The sequence below is a fragment of the Taudactylus pleione genome, unplaced genomic scaffold (assembly GCF_031769625.1).
Source record: "Taudactylus pleione unplaced genomic scaffold, aTauple2 ptg000502l, whole genome shotgun sequence".
NCBI lineage: Eukaryota > Metazoa > Chordata > Amphibia > Anura > Myobatrachidae > Taudactylus > Taudactylus pleione.
The window spans coordinates 2,562,398-2,584,434 of record NW_028284904.1 but is presented as its reverse complement, the minus strand read 5'-3'; the positions used below and the strand labels follow the sequence as shown (position 1 = coordinate 2,584,434).

The 22,037-nt window shown below is 47.9% G+C and overlaps 1 protein-coding gene across 4 annotated transcripts in view; it reads right to left on the bottom strand.

Annotated features, from left to right (window-relative positions):
* The window catches only part of SLIT1 (slit guidance ligand 1), a 379,066-nt gene that overhangs the window by 284,602 nt on the left and 72,427 nt on the right, over nt 1–22,037 (bottom strand). For all 4 annotated transcript variants that reach the window (XM_088449965.1, XM_088449966.1, XM_088449967.1 and 1 more), the window contains exons 3-4: nt 18,477–18,548; nt 2,713–2,784 (exon numbers count right to left, since the gene is read on the bottom strand). In XM_088449965.1, coding sequence (XP_088306091.1) covers nt 2,713–2,784; nt 18,477–18,548 — 144 coding nt within the window. The remainder of the gene's footprint in view (nt 1–2,712; nt 2,785–18,476; nt 18,549–22,037) is intronic.

Below are 22,037 nucleotides of genomic sequence, written 5' to 3'. Positions count from 1 at the left end.
TGAATAGATATAGAAGTATATAAAAAAAAACATATAAAAGTGTACCCATCGCCTACACACAACCAAGACCATTTTGAGGACTGAATAAAAAATAATGAGGCTACAGCCCTTCAATTCAATAGGGACTAGTAACATATAATCCATGACAGTCCTGATTTTCAGAGACTAAGGGGGTAGTGGTAACAAACCTTAGAAAGAGATAAAGTAGAGAAATTGCCCATGGCAACCAATCTGCTCCCAATTTTGGTAACTAGTGGCATGCCTTGCTGATGAATCTTACAGTATAAATAAAACTGTTACTGTGTCTAAAACGCTCATACGAAAGTTGAAATGCTAATTAAAAAAAGCATTGAATGATACAAAGTATGCAGCATTACATAACACAAATGGCAATGCTTGGTCACACCAGTGCGGACATCCCTGCCAAGCACGCCAAGACAGTCCTATAAATGATATGAAATGCAGAACATTCATGAAGACACGGGAAGACTATAGCGACTGACGGATATGTCTGAGCATGAATGGTAGCACATGAGCTGTGTACCTCGGAGCAGGCCGTCCCCCACCATACAACATTACACGATAAACACATGCAAATGTCTCTCATTTACTACGGATGTCAGCTTAGAGGGCGGATTGAACCAGATTTAACATTCCTTCGCTGTTGTTTTTTCCTGTTGCAATTGGATTAATTATGGTGTTTAGGAGAGATCAAAACAGCCGGAAAGTGACAGCACAGATCAGCGTTTTCTAAAGGCCTGGCGCCTATTGAGAAGCCCAAAGTAGGGGAGAATAATGAACGGGGAACAATGTGGGAGGAGCCCAAAGATTTGTTCTTCACCAAATCACTAAACATTCAATGTAGTCGGATTTGGGTTGGTGTGTGCGACATTCATATGGCATGCTGCGTGAGGTAACAATCACATGCCGAGGTGGGTCCCTCTTGCCAATACAGAAAGAGGCACAAAGGGGGACTGATATGCAATGGGTTTGCCTATTAACCTTATCATTCAAGTCATGTTATGCAGGACAGAGGACTCATATAGCAAAAATTAACTGGTGAGGGAGCCAGGAAAGAAGTTATCGGCTCTAACACCTGATCAGACGTAATCAGAGGATCTCCATTCATCTGGCAGTAATATCAATGTTACAGCTAGGGGCTCTGGATCCCAATGCAAAGTCTGAACTGGGATCCCCCTGACTCGCCCACGTGGGAACTGTCAGTTGCCGGAGCCAATCAGCGGCCGCTCTGCAGTCAGCGCGGCCGCTGATTGGCTTTCGGGACTGCCAGCTCCGTGCTTGTCCCGTCAGCTGGCATTCACGAGCTATCTGTATGTGTGGCAACACACATACAGATAGTGGGTCCGTCTGGTCGGCATTCGTTTTTTTGTTTTGCCAAGTCAGCACGGCCGCCAAGTCAGCTTGGCTTTTGGGGGAGGGGACCTTATGTCATTTTTTTTTTTTTTTTTTTACTATTTTTTTTTTACAGGGTAAAAAAAACAGGAATTTTCGGGAAATATTCTAGGGTCCCCCCCTAAAGATGTGTAGACATGGGGATCACTATGGGTACCCCCATTTTTAACTACTGAAGGAAGTCGGGGTTTCTAATAGCCGCAGCAGGTGCATAAATGCGGCTTTGAATAAGGTGATGCAGAAGAGCATTTAGAAGTTTTTTTAGGGCAAAACAACTATGGCCATCAAATTTGGGGTACTTGAAAATGGGGTTCAGCATATTTGAAAGTCGCTAAAGTAACTTAAAAAAAATCGTGAAAAACCCACCAGCCGCAAACACCTGCAATCAAAAAAACACTTGGGGCATACTTGGGGACCCCCCCAGAGTCAAGTTCGCTTTTTTTAAGTTTGTACCCCAACTTTTTTTTTTTTCATCTCCTTTTTCAAAGTAAATTTTGGGGTGCCCTTAATTATTTTTTTTTTGACACAGATGACCTTTGGGGGACTGTCTGAAGGCTGCACGGGGGTTCCCAAAATGTTGCAACCCAAAACCCCAACTCTGCACTTTTTAACGCCTGCCATTCATAGGCAATATTTTACCGCCTATTACATTGCATTGACTTAACGCCTAGGCGGAAAGTCTTTCAAATTGAATACGGAGGAAAACTAAAACAGGCAATAATGACGTCATCGGCGATAAATTACCGCGAATCCAGACTTAACGCCTCAAACTGAATGAGGCCCAATGCCGGCAACCGTTGTCTAATAAGCGTAACTTCTGGTCCCTGCCCAGCCTCTTATCTATGATTAGCGCATCATTAAAAGGGTGAGAAACTAAATATAGTCTGGACTGTAACTCTTAACAATTCAAACCACCCTGTAACAAAACTGGCACAGCACCGGATCAGACAGTAAGCTGGTGACAGGTCCTACAATATTCCAATGCCAGGTGAGGGTGTGCAGCGTACTTACTGACTCCACCAAGTCTACAAATTGTTCTTGAGAAACGTGTTCATTAATTATTTGAGTCACTATCAAGTTTGATTCCAAATAGTTACAACCATAGGTGCAAATGGAAGAACAATTAGCACGTGTGTGTTGTGTATACATCAATATTTCAAATTTAAAGCATTATACCAAGCATAACAAACGCCAAGGGAGGGTACAACATATAGTGCAGGAAGACAGCATAGCAAATAGACTATGTCATCGGAGAGTAAATATGATATTGGTGCCACGTTGCAGTGTATTGGTACTCACAGCCTGGAGAGTGCCTGGTTGTTTTGGAACAGGAGCTCAGGTAGAGTGTGCAGCTGGTTTCGGTTGAGGCGCCTGAAGAAGAGAGGGGCACAAAAAGGAGGATCGGGTTATACTGTATACCCCACTGTCAGCATGCTTAAAATACCAGGATGTAACAGTCACCTGCATATTATCTAGCCCGCCACCCAGTGTAAGCCCTACAGGCACAAATACCCTTCTCCTAGAATACAGACACCGGTGTATTCATTACATCCATCTGCATTGATGTTTATACATTTACATTCTGCGACGCTACGACTCACAAGCAATAAGGATTAGCTTTCACAATGTTTTAATTTCTCACTGACGGTGGCAGTACCTGAGCCGTGTGCGTATGTCTGTCTCATCGGTTTATTAAAAAAAAAAAAAAAAAGAAAAGCTGTAAATAGAAATATGTATTCAATAAAAATAAAATGTATACAACTATTTGTACTGTAATTGATCATGAGCACTTTATCATAAAGACCATGGCCCTGATTCAGACCCGCTCGCATGCGCTATGCGCTCGCAAGCGAGTTGGTGGTGCACTGGGCACGCGCAAGCCCCGGAGAGGCTGTCGATGTTGATCGACAGCTCGCCCCGTTTTGTAGGCGGGGAAGGGGGGGTGGCTGGGCAAACGGAGGCGTTGTGGGCGGCCCTATTGACATCACTCAGTAGAGAGTTTCCGGCTCTATTAGAGCAGATAGCTCACTGGGGCTTGCGGCAGACGAGACCCTACCACAAGGGTCTCGTCGCAAGCCCCGATGGTCTTGACCATCGCGATCATCAACCTGGCCACTCGCTAAAGCTGTGGGTGGTCACTCACAGCTTAGCGAGCGGCCAGGAGGCCGGCTCTTTTTAGTGATGCGGCCGCCCTCATTCAGAGTGAGCTCTTGCATTTTGCGAGCGCCTCTGAATGAGGTCCCATATGTTTAGATAATTCTGTGTATATAGAATAAATAGATCCTATGTGAAGGCATCACCTTCTTCTAAGTAGGACAAGATCCAGTGATCTTTATTTATTTTTCTAACACAATGCCGCAGTTAGTGCCAAAGTGGTTACAGGGGCATCAGAGCGTTACCTGCAGTGAGATGGATGTAAGACGGGAGGGTAGCATGGTTCCTCAGGCTTACATTTCCTATATCTAAGTCAGTGGTTCCCAAACTTTCTTGCATCCTAGAGTATCAGCATTTCTGTCTCTGCACCCCTGGGACAAAAACGGCTTATTGAGAAATTAGGCAAAAATTATTCAATGAGAAAATTGTGCTTATATGTCATCCTCAGGATCAGTAATGTGGTGGGGGGACAGGGTTGTTTTCTGTTTGTCACATATTTCATGATAGGCAAAACGAGGACTGGTGGCTGCCAATCACCATAAATAATTTGATTTGGTCCCGGACCACCAACCTGTGGCAGCCAGTTTGGGAACCACCGATTTAAACCCTGAACTAATCAGCGGAAAAGCAGGATTTTGTAAACACCTCAGGGTCAGTGGCTCGATAGGGGTGGTGGTAAGGCAAGCAGAAAGTCTTTGGGCCCTTAGGGCCAGGCCCACCAAAGAGACAAAGGCACGCCCCTGACATGGTGTGGCCACGCCCACTAAAGCAATGCAGCATCTGTGGCTGGGGGCCCTGAAAGACTTGGCGCCTGATTCAGCAAGGATCTCAGCTGCGATTACGCACAAAATCGGACGATTGTTGCGTTCTGCACATGCATCGCAGTGCGCTTGCGTGAACCAGCCACTGCGATCGGGACTGTGAATGCAGAGACTACGCAGACCCATCGCAGAGTGATTGACAGGAAGTACCGCCGTTTGGGGGAGGTGACGAGGGGGGGAGTCGGTGAAACGCAGGCGTGCCAGTGCGTTTGAACACCAATGCAGGGGCATGTATAAATTAAGCTCTGCGATGCCATACGCAGCTGGGCTTTCACTGCGTGCGATGAGGTTAGCAATTCCGGAGTAAGGTCTGATCTTGTGCAAGTGTGCGTGATGCTGCGATGGTACTCGATGTTACCAATGTTTTCGCCGTCTTGCAAAGTATTACGGATGTATGTAAGGTAAGGTGGGCGTCCTTATGTTGTGCTGCAACAGCATAGCGATCACAGTGGATTATCATATCATCGCAGTGAGACTGCGTGCATAATCGCAGCCGTGATCCGTACTGAATCAGGCCCATAAAACACACCATGGCCACACCTCCTCTGCATACCGGGGCCTGACGTTACTAATGGCAACCTTACTCACGGTGTAAGGTAGCCCTAAATCATGATAAGCAGAGCCTTGCTTCCGGTCTGGGTGGTTTTGTAAGAAGGGGCAAGACATTGTCCTATTCACTAAACAGAAGCAGTCACAGATCTGACAGTACAGCAATACTCACTGGGGGTCATTCAGACCCACTCGCGAGCGGCAGTATGCTCGCAAGTGGGTCGATGGTCCCCACTGCGCATGCGCAGAACGGAGGGAGCTCCGTTGTGCGCATGCGCGAGACCCGGCGAGCGAAGGACTTTCCATCGCTCCGGGTCTCGCACCAAAGGGGGCATGCTGTCGATGTTGATTGACAGCACGCCCTTTTGTGGGCGTGCCGGGGGCGTGCCTGCCAGACGGAGGCGTTCCTATGGGAACGCCTACCGTCTGAAGCCGGCCCCACTGACATCACTAGTGATGTCAGTGGGAGTGATTTTGGCTCTGATAGAGCCAAAATCACTCCAGGGCTTGTGGTTGAGAAACCCGACCACAGGGTTTCACTCGCAAGTCCGATGGTCGCGATGGTCAAGACCATCGCGACCATCTTGTTGGACGCTCGTATATGCTGTGGGTGGTGACCCACAGCTATACGAGCATCCAGGAGGACGCTCCATTTTAATGGAGGTGGGCCCTGATTCAGAGCGAGCGCTCTGGTCAGAGCGTCCGGCTCTGAATCAGGGCCACTCTGTGGTCCCTTTGCAATGGGAAATGAATCTCAGAAACCAGTATAAAATGGGGCACCTTGCCTCCCATATTATAACCAGCCTTTGGGCTGCCGGCTGGCATGATGTGGAAGAAATCAGCAACAATCCCAGTACTGAGCCCCCCAAATATACACATTTACTGAGATTTCATGCACAGAGCAGGACACCGATCTGTCCTCAAACACTGATGAAAACAGGACATGCGTTTGCTTTATGAGAGTAATTGAATATAACGTGAAATAACAGAGTGAGAGTAATTCCTTTGTTGGGGATGTAGTGAGCGTGGATGTTCTGCATACAGAATACAGTTCTGCCAGAGCTTTGTTCCTGCGAGCAGCCAGCTAACAAGACCACACTCTCCCCACAATAGGCCAATTCCAGCAAAGAACAGTGCAGGCTCCAAACCAAAATGATGTGACCAATTATGAAAGCCATGCATTAGCGGCACAGACTTGTGACCATCGCAGGCCCGTGATGCTGTCTGCATACAATAACACGACACATTTACAGCATTATCCACAATTGCATTACTATAACAGAGAACATTCTGTAAGTCATGCCTCCACACGTTAGTAAATATCAAAAGGGGACATTGTTTTGCTAGCAGGGCTCATTAGGCAAATGTCACGTCCCGAAACCCTGACTGCCATGTGCAAAAGCGATTATATTTTACTGGTGGATAACTCTCCGACTTCTCCAAGTTCATTATATCACTTATCACTAACCTATGCTGTACCTATAAGACATAAAATATGGGGCTGGGTAAAGTGCGGATGTGTCCTTTTATACTGTGGATTTAGTCGCGCCAAATAGCTCCTCTCTGCACCAGCTCCCGGGGCGACTCGCCCGCACTAAGCGTCTTTTTCACTCGCAATGTGCGCAGAAATAAAACACAAAGAAACGACAAAACTACATTGCTACTGTGCACTGGGCCTGATTTACTACGGATCGCAAGGCTGCGTTCGCACGCACCTGCTCGCTGCGAAAATATGCTAATGAATGCAATCGCACGGCAACTGCAGCACTATAACAAGATGCCCACCACTGTGTACAGCCGCCCACATCCAATTACATACATTCGCAAGTCAGCGAAAACATCGGTATCATCGGACGCAAACGCACAGTTGTGGTTGACCATGCCTTCACTCACAAACTGCTGAGCTTCCTGTCGCCATTTAGACCTCAGGTTGCGTATGCATTGGCAGAGGTTTAATCATGCTCACCCCTGTAACGGCGTTCAAACGCCCTGGCACGACTACGTTCCGCCGACCACCCCCCTCCCCCACCCACAAATGGACACTTCCTGTCAATCACTGTGCGATGGGACTGCATGCTCTCTACCATCGCAGCGACCAGTTGCGCATTTGTGCAAACATCGACCGTGTGCGTGCAAATCAGGCCCACTAATCACTGGGATTTTCATCATTTCTACGTGAAAGTAAATAGGGCTCCGATGCAAGCAGCCGCGGCTTTTTCTCACGCCAAGTTCCATTGCGCTTAATCTGCAGCTTTGTCTGTGTGTAAAGCCAGGTCCTGTGCGGTTAAAGTCGCAGCCCTGCGTCCCTGGTACTCTGTGAACAGGTTTTTGCTGCGTCTGCGATGCAACGATGATGCAAAATTTAAAGAAAACTATGGCACAGCTCAGTAATGGCGCACGGTGTGAAGGCGCTCAGCGTACGAGGCCACATCTGTATGTCATTGCAGCTTTCCTTGTATGGCAAAATAATTATTTTCCCTTAAATAAATGAGAGGTTGCTCCTATTTTTGGTAACGTCCAAAAATACATACAGTATACCTGGCCACTTGGACCTTTACATAAACCTCTCTATTAGCAGCAATAGTACAGCACGCTATGCAGTGGCGGGCTGGGCCGGGGGGCAGGGTGCCATGTGCCCCCCAGGCCGCAGCGTCATGTGGGCCGCAGGCCGGTGCAGTCTGTGTCAAAGTGACACAGACTGCACCGCGTGTGTAGCGCTGACAAACACACAGCCACCGGCTCCGGCAGCTGTGTGCTTGTTGTAAGCAGAAGCCAATGAGAGTCTGTCAGACTCTCATTAGCTGCTGCGCCCCCTGCAGGAGCCGCTCCGTCTTCAGGCTCCCGCAGTGGGCAATGGGAGAGACGTCATGATGTCATATGACGTCTCTCCCATAGTGCAGAGCGGCCCGGCTCGGGAGGACAGACGGAGGAGCAGATGGCGGCGGCGGGAGCGGGGATTCAGGTAAGTGGTTTTTTTTATTTTGTTTTTTTATATTATGTGTGTCTACTGGGGGGGGTCTGGCACTCCTGGGGGCACTACAAAGGGGGGAACTACTACTACTGGGGGCATTACAAGGGGAGTGGGGGACTACAACTACTGGGGGCACTACAAGGGGGGACTACTACTACTGGGGGCACTACAAGTGGGGTCTACTACTGGGGGCACTACAAGGGGGAGGGGACTACTACTACTGGGGGCACTATAAGGGGACTACTACTACTGGGGGGCACTACAAGGGGGTGGGGGACTACTACTACTGGGGACACTACAAGGGGGGTGGGGGACTACTACTACTGGGGACTACTACTACTGGGGACTACTACTACTGGGGACACTACAAGGGGGGGGACTACTACTACTGGGGACACTACAAGGGGGGGGACTACTACTGGGGGCACTACAGGGGGGGGACTACTACTACTGGGGGCATTACAAAGGGGGGGACTACTACTACTGGGGGCACTGCAAAGGGGGGGACTACTACTACTGGGGGCACTACAAAGGGGGGGACTACTACTACTGGGGGCACTACAAGGGGGGGGGACTACTACTGGGGGCACTACTGGAGGCCTGCATAAGGGTGTTCTCTCCTGTGGCACACGGGGGCACTGCATATGGGCACTACGACAGGGGGCTGCCCTCATCTTTAAATCTTTATTTTTACCTTACATTAATCCCATATGGACCCGCCTCCTCCCTGGAACACTTGAGGGGGGGGGCACCGTAGCACGCATATTCTTCGGACACCCTGGCTACACGCTACTCCTCTGCCAGGGCCGCCTGCATGCATTTGCCCCCCAGGCTAAAAGTTGCCAGCCAGCCCCTGACGCTATGGGCCTGATTCAGCCGGTATTTATGCCGCTGAGCGATTATCGGCATGTGCATTCTTAGCCGCAAGACGCATGCGCGGTGATTGGATTGCCATCACATGTGACCACGGTTGCAGTAAGGATTTATTTGCAAGTGATTGACAGACAGGGGACATTTTGTGGGAGGTAACAGGTAGTTGTGGGCGTGTCGTGACCATTTTCTGGGCGTGTATCTGCCTACTTCTGCGATCCCGTACGCAGAAAATATGGAGTCAGTGTCTCAGTTCCCGCGGCCATTCTGCGTGACCACAGGGTTACGCAGATGGTCGCTTATCGAAGGATCTGCGACCACTGCTTAGAAATTTGAACACACTTGCTTGGATCTGCAAAGCTGTTGGGCATCTCAATATCGCAAGCAAAAAATATGGTAGTTGCTCAATCAGCTTAATAATATACTACAGGTGCTTGTAAAGGGCGGGGTTTACACTGAACACAGAAAAGAGAAAATTGCCCCCCAGCACACTGTAGATAAATCAAAAATACTTGAATCCTACATGATAATAGAAATTCATAGGTATTGGTTTACATACATTTGCAAATATATGAATAAGCGCTGGGCCGACGTCAAGGCTCCTCTATACCAGCGTCCCTAACATTAAGGGGTTCACGTCCGAGAAGCAAGGCACCCCAAAAAATTCCAGCCAAGGACCACAGAAAAGAGAAAATTGCAATTTTCTCTTTTCTGTGTTCAGTGTAAACCCCACCCTTTACAAGCACCTGTATCTCATGGCATCACCACTTAATTCACATATAATATTTTTTCACTTCTCTATTCGTTTGTGTATTATTTATGTCATTTTAATTCTTTTACATTTCATTTACACTTATTGATTTATCTTTACACATCTATCCTTTGTACATTTCACTATCACCTTTTTTCCCCTTTTCGTGTGATGCCCTGGGAATGGTCCTTGGCTGGAATTTTTTGGGGTGCCTTGCTTCTCGGACGTGAACCCCTTAATGTTAGGGACGCTGGTATAGAGGAGCCTTGACGTCGGCCCAGTGCTTATTCATATATTTGCAAATGTATGTAAACCAATACCTATGAATTTCTATTATCATGTAGGATTCAAGTATTTTTGATTTATCTACAGTGTGCTGGGGGGCAATTTTCTCTTTTCTGTGTTCAGTGTAAACCCCGCCCTTTACAAGCACCTGTAGTATATTATTAAGCTGATTGAGCAACTACCATATTTTTTGCTTGCAATTTGGAGGCATGAAAGGAGGCAGCATTAGGAGGAGGTGCTGATCCTTATAGTGCCATGTGGAGGTTTTTTGGGGTACCTCCAAGGTAAGTTAGCTCTCAGCTCATACATGTACTGTTATCATGCAGTACATCAATTTGTAATTATATGACCCAGAGTGGGTGCTACTATTATGTAGCAATAATTATTTTGGGATGAGCGTTTGGGAGTGGGGCCCCCGGGGCTGTTCTGGCTGGATCTTGCTCATGGCATCACCACTTAATTCACATAAAATATTTTTTCACTTCTCTATTCGTTTGTGTATTATTTATGTTATTTTAATTCTTTTACATTTCATTTACACTTATTGATTTATCTTTACACATCTATCCTTTTTACATTTCACTATCACCTTTTTTCCCCTTTTCGTGTGATGCCCTGGGGATGGTCCTTGGCTGGAATTTTTTGGGGTGCCTTGCTTCTCGGACGTGAACCCCTTAATGTTAGGGACGCTGGTATAGAGGAGCCTTGACGTCGGCCCAGCGCTTATTCATATATTTGCAAATGTATGTAAACCAATACCTCTGAATTTCTATTATCATGTAGGATTCAAGTATTTTTGATTTATCTACAGTGTGCTGGGGGGCAATTTTTCTCTTTTCTGTGTTGGGCATCTCAATATGTTTCCAGGCGGCTACAGCATCAGCGTATTGTCACACAGTAGCTGCGTACGGGATCGCAGCTGAGATTGCATTAGCATTGTCTTTTGAAAAAAAAAAACCTGTGAGAGGGGAGAATTGCATCAACGGAGTTTTCAAGCATATTATGGACTGCAGAATTCCATTCTAAACATTGCCTCTATAATTGGATTTGACTCTCATAGCCTTGGATTACTCTGGAGATTTGCTTCCCTTCATCCAGAGAAATATACACTCAGACACCTTTGTTTGTGCTGCCTGCTGAGCGGACAGTGGGGAGCTGGTGTTGGAGACACAGATCACGCCATTACACACCTGCCCATATTGCGGTGCCCAGCGGAGAGTGAAAACCGGGCTGAGTGCACTGTGCTTGGTGGGAGGTAAGAACCGGACTGAGTGGAGAGTGAGAACCGGACTGAGGGCCTGATTCAGAGCCGGACGCTCTAACCAAAGCGCTCGCTCTGAATCAGGGCCCTCCTACCTAAAAATGGAGCGGCCTCCTGGCCGCTCGCATAGCTGTGGGTGACCACCCACAGCTTATGCGAACGTCCATGATGCGGCCATGAGCGGCCATCGGGCTTGCGACGAGACCCTGCGGTAGGGTCTCGCTGCCGCACGCCCAGGACTGATTTTGGCTCTATCAGAGCCAAAATCACTCCCACTGACATCACTAGTGATGTCAGTGGGGCCGGACCCAGACGGTAGGCATTCCCATGGGAACGCCTCCGTCTGGCAACCACGCCCCGGCACGCCCACTAAAGGGGGCGTGCTGTCAGTCACCATCGACAGCGCGCCTCCTTTAGTGCGAGACCCATAACGACGGCTTGGCCGTCGTTATTCGGGTCTCGCGCTTGCGCACGACGGAGCTCCCTCCGTCGTGCGCATGCGCATTTGCGTACCATCGACCTGCTTGCGAGCGTCCTGCGCTCGCGAGCGGGTCTGAATGAGACCCAGAGTGTACAGTGAGAACCGGACTGAGCATACCGTGCTTGATGGGAGGTGAGAACCGGACTGAGTGGAGAGTGAGAACCAGACTGAGGGCCTGATTCAGACCCGCTCGATGGTGCCCTAGTGCGTATGCGCAAGACGGAGGGAGTTCCGTCGTGCGCATGCGCGAGGCCCGAATAGCGAAGGCCAAGCCGTCGCTATGGGTCTCGCACCAAAGGGGGCGTACTGTCGATGGTGAGTGACAGCACGCCGCCTTGGGTGGGCGTGCCGGGGCATTGCTGCCCAGACGGAGGCGTTCCCATGGGAACGCCTACCATCTGGGGCCGGCCCCACTGACATCACTAGTGATGTCAGTGGGAGTGCTATTGGCTCTGATAGAGCCAAAAGCACTCCTGGACTTGCGGCAGCAAGACCCTACCGCAGGGCCTCGTCGCAAGCCCGATGGTCGCGATGGTCTTGACCATTGCGACTATCTTTTTGGCCGCTCGCATAAGCTGTGGGTGGTCACCCACAGCTATGCGAGCGGCCAGGAGGCCGCTCCAATAATAGGTAGGACGGCCGTGATTCAGAGCGAGCGCTCTTGTCAGAGCGTCCGGCTCTGAATCAGGCCCTGAGCGCACTATGCTTGGTGGGAGATGAGCACCGGACTGAGTGGAGAGTGAGAACCGGAATTAGGACCTCATTCAGAGCCGCTTGCAAAAAGTGAGCGCTCGCTCTGAATGAGGACGGCCGCTTTTTTTTTTTTAAAGCCGGCCACCTGGCCGCTAGCTAAGCTGTGGGTGACCACCCACAGCTTTTGCGAGCGGCCAGGTGATGGTCGCGACCACCGGGCTTGCGATGAGACCCTTGTGGTAGGGCCTCGTCTGCCGCAAGCCCCAATGAGCTTCCGGCTCTAATAGAGCCGGAAGCTCACTACTGACATCACTGGTGAAGTCAGTCGGGCCACCCACAAATGGCAGGCGTTCCTTCAGGAACCTCCGTTTGTTCAGCCACTCCCCCCACCCTCTCTACAAAACGGGGCGAGCTGTCGATCAACATTGTAGCGAGCACTGGAGCGAGTGAATTTCTCACTCTCTACGGGCTTGCGCACGCGCATTGCGCACGCCGCACGTTCGCAATGCACAACCATCGACCCGCTTGCGAGCGGGTCTGAATTAGGCCCTTAGTGCACTGTGGTTGGTGGGAGGTGAGAATCAGACTGAGTGGAGAGTGAGAACCGGACTGAGGGCCTGATTCAGAGCCGCTCATAAGCGGCCGCTCGTTCGCTCTGAGCGATGTTCGCACAACTGCGCATGCGTATGGGTCGTAATGCGCATGCGCAAACCAGTCATTGTGGTCAGAAATCGAGCGTTCGCAAAACAGCGAGGGACTGCTAATTTGATTGACAGAATGAGGCGTTTGTGGGTGGTAACAGGGGAAGGTGCTTGAAAACGGGGGAGTGGAGATCCGAACGCAGGTGTGCCAAATGGTCAAAACGGGCGTTTTACGGGTGTGCATAATTAGTAAAGGAGCATCATCGACCACGTCACTTGGTTGTCTTTTAGCCTGAACTGCTCGCAGTGATAGCTGTAGGAAAAACCTACCACAAGCACTGCGAGCAGTTCAGATGCCTTTCGATGTACCCGATTAATCAAATAAATACCGGAGATGACGTGTGACGCGAACGGCATAGGGGCGTCTTTACAAAATAGCGAGCGCATTTTTCATTCGCTCGCTCAGACATAGAGGCATCAACAAACCGCAATGTGCGAGCGCACAATTTAAATAGCCGGCCCCTTTATTTGAACGACCGTCCGCAAATAGCATCCGGGTCTGAATCAGGCCCTGAGTACACCGTGCTTAGTGGGAGGTGAGAATCAGACTGAGTGGACCGCAGTTAGCGGGAGGTGAAAGCCGGACCAAGCGCATATTGTGCACAGTACTGCTATACTCACTTCTTAATACTCCTCACTGTCAGGACTAGCCGGGAACTGTTTCTATAGCACGGCTAAAACAAGGAGATCTGCTAACCTGTCAGGTGGCTCCAAGTTGTACGGCTGTGCCACTTACTAGAGATGTACTTATTCTTGCAAAGACATTTCACACAGTTTTGTCATCAGTGTCTGGATTGGTGAATATAACTTCTTTCATCATTTAATAGAGATATACATTATCCAAGTGCTGTTTGTGAGCTTTTAGTGAATTTTTAAGATCTATTCACATACCATTGATAAAATTCATATGTAGCAATGTACTGAGGCAACTGTGGTAGTATATACGCATAAATGTGTGTTTTATATAGGATATTGAATTTATTTTATTTTGAACTGCAGTTCAGTTTTATATGTAATAAATTGACAATTAATATCAGCTTCTGGGAATCCTGAGGGTTTATACTGGCGCAGACACATTGTTTCTTTTTCTGTTTGTTTCAGTTGAGGGAATAGGCAGAAGCCCTCAGTTGTTAGATGCTAGTACTATTTACACAGGATAGTATTTGTATAACAGCGCACCTAGGGCCTGATTCAGAGCCGGACGCTATTTGCGCTCGCTCGTTTAGAAAAAGATGCTGGCTATTTAAATTGGGCATCGCTCTTTGTGGTCTGTTGACGCCTCTATGTCTGAGCGAGCGAACTAAATATGCGCTCAATATTTTGTAAAGACACCCCCTGGCCGCTCGCATCTTACGTCATCTCCGCTATTTATTTGATTAATCGAGTACATCGAAAGGCGTCTGAACTGCTCGCAGTGCTTGTGGTTGGATTTTCCTACCGCAATCATGTGACCAGTTCAGGCTAAGAAACAACCAAGTGACGTGGTCGATGACGCTGCTTTGTTAATTATGCACACCCTTAAAACGCCCGTTTTGACCTTTTGGCACACCTGCGTTCGGATCTCCACTTCCTGTTTTGAAGCACCTTCCCCTGATACCACCCACAAACGCCTCATCCTGTCACTCAAATTAGCAGGCATTCGCTATTTTGCGAGCACACAATTTCCGACCGCAATGACTGGTTCGCGCATGCGTATTACTACCCATACGCATGCGCAGTTGTGCGAACATCACTCGGAGCGAACGAGCGGCCACTTACGAGCGGCTCTGAATCAGGCCCCTAGTTCTGTACATCTAGAGATTACATTAGCGTCCACATCTGCATTAGGGCCACTGTTCTTCCATCCTTTACTTTCTATGGAATTAGTTACACTGATACCATTTCTATACCAAATCCTGGCTACCCCACATACTCTACCTCCTCTGCACAATGTGTTATATCTCACCCACACCCTGCGCTATATCTCTACCTCACCCACACCCTGCGCTATATCTCTACCTCACCCACACCCTGCGCTATATCTCTACCTCATCCACACCCTGCTCTATATCTCTACCTCACCCACACCCTGCGTTATATATCTACCTCACCCACACCCTGCGTTATATATCTACCTCACCCACACCCACACCCTGCGTTATATATCTACCTCACCCACACCCACACCTTGCTCTATATATCTACCTCACCCACACCCACACCCTGCATTATATATCTACCTCACCCACACCCCGCTCTATATCTCTACCTCACCCACACCCACACCCTGCTCTATATCTCTACCTTATCCATACCCTGCTCTATATATCTACCTCATCCATACCCTGCTCTATATATCTACCTCACCCACACCCACACCCTGCGTTATATATCTACCTCACCCACACCCACACCCTGCGTTATATATCTACCTCACCCACACCCTGCTCTATATATCTACCTCATCCATACCCTGCTCTATATATCTACCTCACCCACACCCTTCGTTATATATCTACCTCACCCTGTGCTATATATCTACCGCACCCACACCCTGCGTTATATCTCTATCTCACCCACACCCTGCGGTATATCTCTACCTCACCCACACCCTGCGCTATATCTCTATCTCACCCACACCCTGCGTTATATATCTACCTCACCCACACCCTTCTCTATATCTCTACCTCACCCACACCCTGCGTTATATATCTACCTCATCCACACCCTGCTCTATATCTCTACCTCATCCATACCCCGCTCTATATCTCTACCTCACCCACACCCTGCGCTATATCTCTACCTCACCCACACCCTGCGCTATATCTCTACCTCACCCACACCCTGCGCTATATCTCTACCTCACCCACACCCTGCTCTATATATCTACCTCATCCATACCCTGCTCTATATATCTACCTCACCCACACCCTGCATTATATATCTACCTCACCCACACCCAGCGTTATATATCTACCTCACCCACAACCTGCTCTATATATCTACCTCATCCATACCCTGCTCTATATATCTACCTCACCCACACCCACACCCTGCGTTATATATATACCTCACCCACACCCACACCCTGCGTTATATCTCTACCTCACCCACACCCTGCACTATATCTCTACCTCACCCACACCCTTCATTATATATATATCTACCTCACCTACACCCTGCTCTATATATCTACCTCACCCACACCCTGCTCTATATATCTACCTCATCCATACCCTGCTCTATATATCTACCTCACCCACACCCTGCACTACATCTCTACCTCACCCATACCCACACCCTTAGTTATATCTCTACCTCACCCTGCGCTATATCTCTACCTCATCCACAAGCTGTGCTATATATCTACCTCACCCACACCCTGCGCTACATCTCTGCCTCACCCACACCCTGCATTATATATATCTACCTCATCCACACCTTGCTCTATATATCTACCTCATCCATACCCTGCTCTATATATCCACCTCATCCATACCCTGCTCTATATATCTACCTCATCCATACCCTGCTCTATATATCTACCTCACCCACACCCACACCCTGCGCTATATCTCTACCTCACCCACACCCTGCGCTATATCTCTACCTCACCCACACCCTGCGCTATATCTCTACCTCACCCACACCCTGCGCTATATCTCTACCTCACCCACACCCTGCATTATATATCTACCTCATCCACACCCTGCTCTATATCTCTACCTCATCCATACCCTGTATATGTCTACCTCATCCATACCCTGCTCTATAGCTCTACCTCACCCACACCCTGCTCTATATATCTACCTCATCCATACCCTGCTCTATATATCTACCTCACCCACACCCACACCCTGCGTTATATATCTACCTCACCCACACCCTGCGCTATATCTCTACCTCACCCACACCCTGCATTATATATATATCTACCTCACCCACACCCTGCTCTATATATCTACCTCACCCACACCTTGCTCTATATATCTACCTCATCCATACCCTGCTCTATATATCTACCTCACCCACACCCTGCACTACATCTCTACCTCACCCACACCCACACCCTTCGTTATATATCTACCTCACCCTGTGCTATATATCTACCTCACCCACACCCTGCGCTACATCTCTGCCTCATCCACACCCTGCATTATATATATCTACCTCACCCACACCCTGCTCTATATATCTACCTCATCCATACCCTGCTCTATATAGCTACCTCACCCACACCCACACCCTGCGTTATATCTCTATCTCACCCACACCCTGCGCTATATCTCTACCTCACCCACACCCTGCGCTATATCTCTACCTCACCCACACCCTGCGCTATATCTCTACCTCACCCACACCCTGCTCTATATCTCTACCTCAGCCACACCCTGCGCTATATCTCTACCTCACCCACACCCTGCGCTATATCTCTACCTCACCCACACCCACAGCCTGCATTATATATCTACCTCACCCACACCCTGCGTTATATATCTACCTCACCCACACCCACACCCTGCTCTATATCTCTACCTCACCCACACCCTGCATTATATATATCTACCTCACCCACACCCTGTGTTATATATCTACCTCATCCACACCCTGCGTTATATATCTACCTCACCCACACCCTGTGTTATATATCTACCTCACCCACACCCACACCCTGCTCTATATCTCTACCTCACCCACACCCTGCATTATATATATCTACCTCACCCACACCCTGTGTTATATATCTACCTCATCCACACCCACACCCTGCGTTATAGATCTACCTCACCCACACCCTGCTCTATATATCTACCTCACCCACACCCTGCTCTATATCTCTACCTCATCCACAACCTGCATTATAGATCTACCTCACCCACACCATGCGCTATATCTCTACCTCACCCACACCCTGAGCTATACCTCTAACTCATCCACACCTTGCGCGATGCCTCTACCTCATCCATGTTCTGCGCTATACATCTGCCTTACCGACACCCAGCACTATACCTCTACCTCACCCACCCCCTGCGCTATACCTCTGTGTTATCCACACCATGAGCTATACTTCTACCTCACTGACAACCTGCACTATACCTCTAACCTCATCCATACTCTGAGCTACATGTCTACCTCACCCACACCCTACGCTATACCTCCACCTCACCCACCCCTGATCTATAACTCTGTCTCAACTATACTCTGAGCTATACCTGTACCTCCCCCAAAACTCCCTCATACACTGTGCTTTACCTCTACCTCTACCACAACATGCACTGTATCTCAGTCTCACTCTACACCCTACCTCATCTGTACCCTGATTATGTACCTCACTAGCACCATAATTCTGTCTCAACCATACTCTGGTACCTCCCAGGAAATATAATCTTTTTCCGTGATCCGCAAGCATCTAGCTTATCGCGGTATAATACATGGACGTAAGTTAGAACAATCAGAGAGGCAGGGAATGATATAGCCCAGGCCAGCTGCTTCCAGATAACGCAGTAATATGATAACCAGAGAAATAATTGGGGTAGGAGCACTCACAGCCTCTCCAGTTCCTTCATGTCATCAAAAGCTCCGCGCTCCATACTGTTAATCTGATTCTCCATCAGCTGCCTGGAAAACAAAACAGAAAACACCTTTAATGACGGCTGTCTGGAGTCACATTTAAATGTCCCTTTCTCCAGATAGTTTTCTGTCATGTCTGGATAAACTGCGGCTTTCCAATTATAGCTCCTATTATATTCAGCTAGCATGGGAGCTGCAGACGAATTTGCACGAGAAAAACAAGCAAAAGTGTTATTGAAGGAGCATCAGAGTATTACAATCAACCTAAGCAATGCAAATAGGGACAAAGGACCTCATTCAGAGCCGGACGCTATTTGCGCTCGCTCGTTCAGAAAAAAGGGGTGGCTATTCAAATGAACCGTTCGCTCTTTGCGGTCTGTTCACGCCTCTAGGTCTGAACGAGCGAACAAATCTTGCGGTAGTTTTTTGGTAAAATACGCCCCCTGGCCGCTCGCATCCTATGTCATGTCCGCTATTTATTAGATTAATCGAGTACATCGACCAGCGTATGAACTGCTCGCTATTCTTGTGGTTGTTTTTTCCTACCGCAATCTTGCGAGCAGTTCTGACTATAAAATAACCCAGTGACGTGGTCAATGACGCTGCTGTATTAATTATGCACACCCATAAAACGCCCGTTTTGACCTTTTGGCACGCCTGTATTCGGATCTCCACTCCCCGTTTTCAAGCACCTTCCCCTGTTACCACCCACATACGCCTCATTCTGTCACTCAAAATAGCAGGCATTCGCTATTTAGCGAACAAACGATTTTCGGACGCACTGACTGGTTCGCGCATGCGTATTACGATCCGTACGCATGCACAGTTGGGCAAACATCGCTCGGAACGAACGAGCGGCCGCTTACGAGCGGCTCTGAATCAGGCCCAAAATAGGCTCTGCCCCCAATCCGCCCAGGCCCAGGACTGATTCAGATCAAGCTCCCACTTTTGATCGACACGGCACAAAAACCAGCACAATTATAGTCATTTATTTATCATTTTTAGTAATCATGAGATTGACTATAAATCGTTACAGTCTTTTTTAGTGTATTTGAATGTTTTATTACATGGGTTGAGAAATGCTCTTTAACACAAAAGTGCAACTGGAATTTGCAAAACAAAAATCATTCAAATTTTAGGATGAAACATGGGGTGTATTTACTAAAGATCGATTTTGGTCGATGTTTGGTTCGATTTTGTATTTCAGGGTCTAAATCACACATTTACTAACAGATGATTTTTTTTTTTTACATAATTTTTTAAACAACTTCAAAAAATAATCTGTTAGTAAATGTGTGATTTAGGGTATATTTACTGAAGTCGAATTTTGGTTGATGTTTGGTAGATTTTGTGTCGCACATTTACGTAGAGATGATTTTTTTTTTTATATATATATATTGTTTAAAAAAAAAAAAAAACCTTTCAAAATTCATGTTAGTAAATGTGTGATTTAGACCTTGAAACACAAATCAACCACACAACACCGAAAAATTGACTGTTAGTAAATATACCCCCATATTTTCAGCACCTTATGGGGGAGATGTATCAAATGTTGGAGAGAGAAGGATGGAGAGAGATAAAGTACCAACCGATCAGTTCTAACTGCCATTTGCAGGCTGTGTTTGACAAATGACAGAACCTGATTGGTTGGTACTTTGGATCTCATTCAGAGTCGGTCGTTGCGGCCGCACGGTCGTACGCCACCGATGTTTACTAAACTGCTCATGCGTAAAGTTCGCAATGCGCGTGCGCAAACTAGCTGCTACGATCAGAAATTTCTCTCTCCTTGAACACAGTCAGGTCGGTAGTTTGAGTGACAGAATGAGGCGTTTGTGGGTGGTAACAGGGGAAGGTGCTTGAAAACGGCGGAGTGGAGATCCGAACGCAGGCGTGCCTAATTATGTGAACGGCGTTTTATGGGAGTGCATAATTAACAAAGTAGTGTCATGGCACACGTGACATGGGTGGTTTGTACACTGACCTGATCGTAGTGCTTAAGAGAGGGTATGGTCAACCTTAAGCTCTACGACCAGTTCCGATGGTTACCGATGGTCTTGATTAATCCTTATATGGCCGGAGATGACGTGTAATGCGTATGAGAAGGGGGCGTATTTTTTGTCTTACGGCCGCATCCTCCCCTTGGTCGGCCAGCTAACGATCCGCTCTTAAGGACGCAACTTGCGAGTGCATCATTTGCATATCCGGCCCCTTTTCCCTTACGACCGTGCGGCCGCAACGACCGACTCTGAATGAGGTCCTTAATCTCTCTCCACTTTATCTCTCCCCCAGATGTGAGACATCTCCCCCTATAAGTGTTGGAAAAATCAAGCTATGCGCACTCCAGCAAATCAGGGAACTCCCCTATAAATGACCCTCTTCCCCCTTTATCTCACTTAAATAGTTCCAATAAACAGTAATATTGGACCCGGCGCTAGCAATGGTGTATTGCAAAAAAAAGTATCACAATGCTGCACAGCTACACGAAAGGATCCCTTTTCTCAACCCGGGACTCGGAGCGGGTTGCTGGAGAAAACACCATCCGAAGCAGTCAAGCTTGATGAATTCTGTCCCCATACTAGTGTATGGGGACAGTGGACCACATTGGAAGTGAAAGGTAAGCAGGAGATATCTGTGCTGTCTCCTATATTAACTTTTTGATGAATGGCCCGAACACTTCATTTCTACAAAAGTAGGTGAAAATATTTATTTTCACCTGCTTTTGTAGAAATTAAGTGGTGGTGAATAAACCCCTAAATAACTAAAAAGTGTCTGTACTGGGCCAGTTATTGGAATGTTAGGCCATATAGATGTTTATGTTATAACCCATCAAACATATTTCAAGTTGGTGCAGGTGTTTGAAGCGGGGAGTAATTCAGGCTCATTCCCTCCTGAAATGCTTGAGGCTCGAATTATTACCATCCCCAAACAGGCAAGGACCCCACACATGCCCAAATTTATAGGCCCATCGCCCTACTGAACACTGATATTAAATTATATGCAAAAATGGTAGCCAATAGATTGAATCCGTTGCTCCCCCATTTAATCAACCCAGACCAGTTGGGCTTCGTGTTGGTCCGACAAGCTCCAGACAACACACGAAGAGCCTTGAATATTATTGAGCATTTTAGACCCCGAGAAGGCCTTCGATAGGTTACACTGGGGATACATGAAGGCTGTTCTCTCCAAATTTGGTTTTTCAGGATGGCTCTTAGATGCCATTCTTGCACTTTATAGTTCACCTGGAGCACGTGTATGTTGCAATGATTTCCTGTCTTCTTTGTTCCCTATAAGCAATGGCACCAGACAGGGTTGCCCCCTATCTCCCTTGTTTTAGCAATAGAACCTTTAGCAGAACATATCCGCACAACTCCCCTCCTTCCTGCTTCATGGTCCTTTCATAAATGGGTCACAACATAGAATTTGCCTTTTTGCGGACGACGGCCTTCTGTTTGTAACACATCCAGCAACCTCTCTCCCAAATTTACAACAGTTGGTTCATGATTATTCTGCGACCTCATATTATAAATTAAACGCATC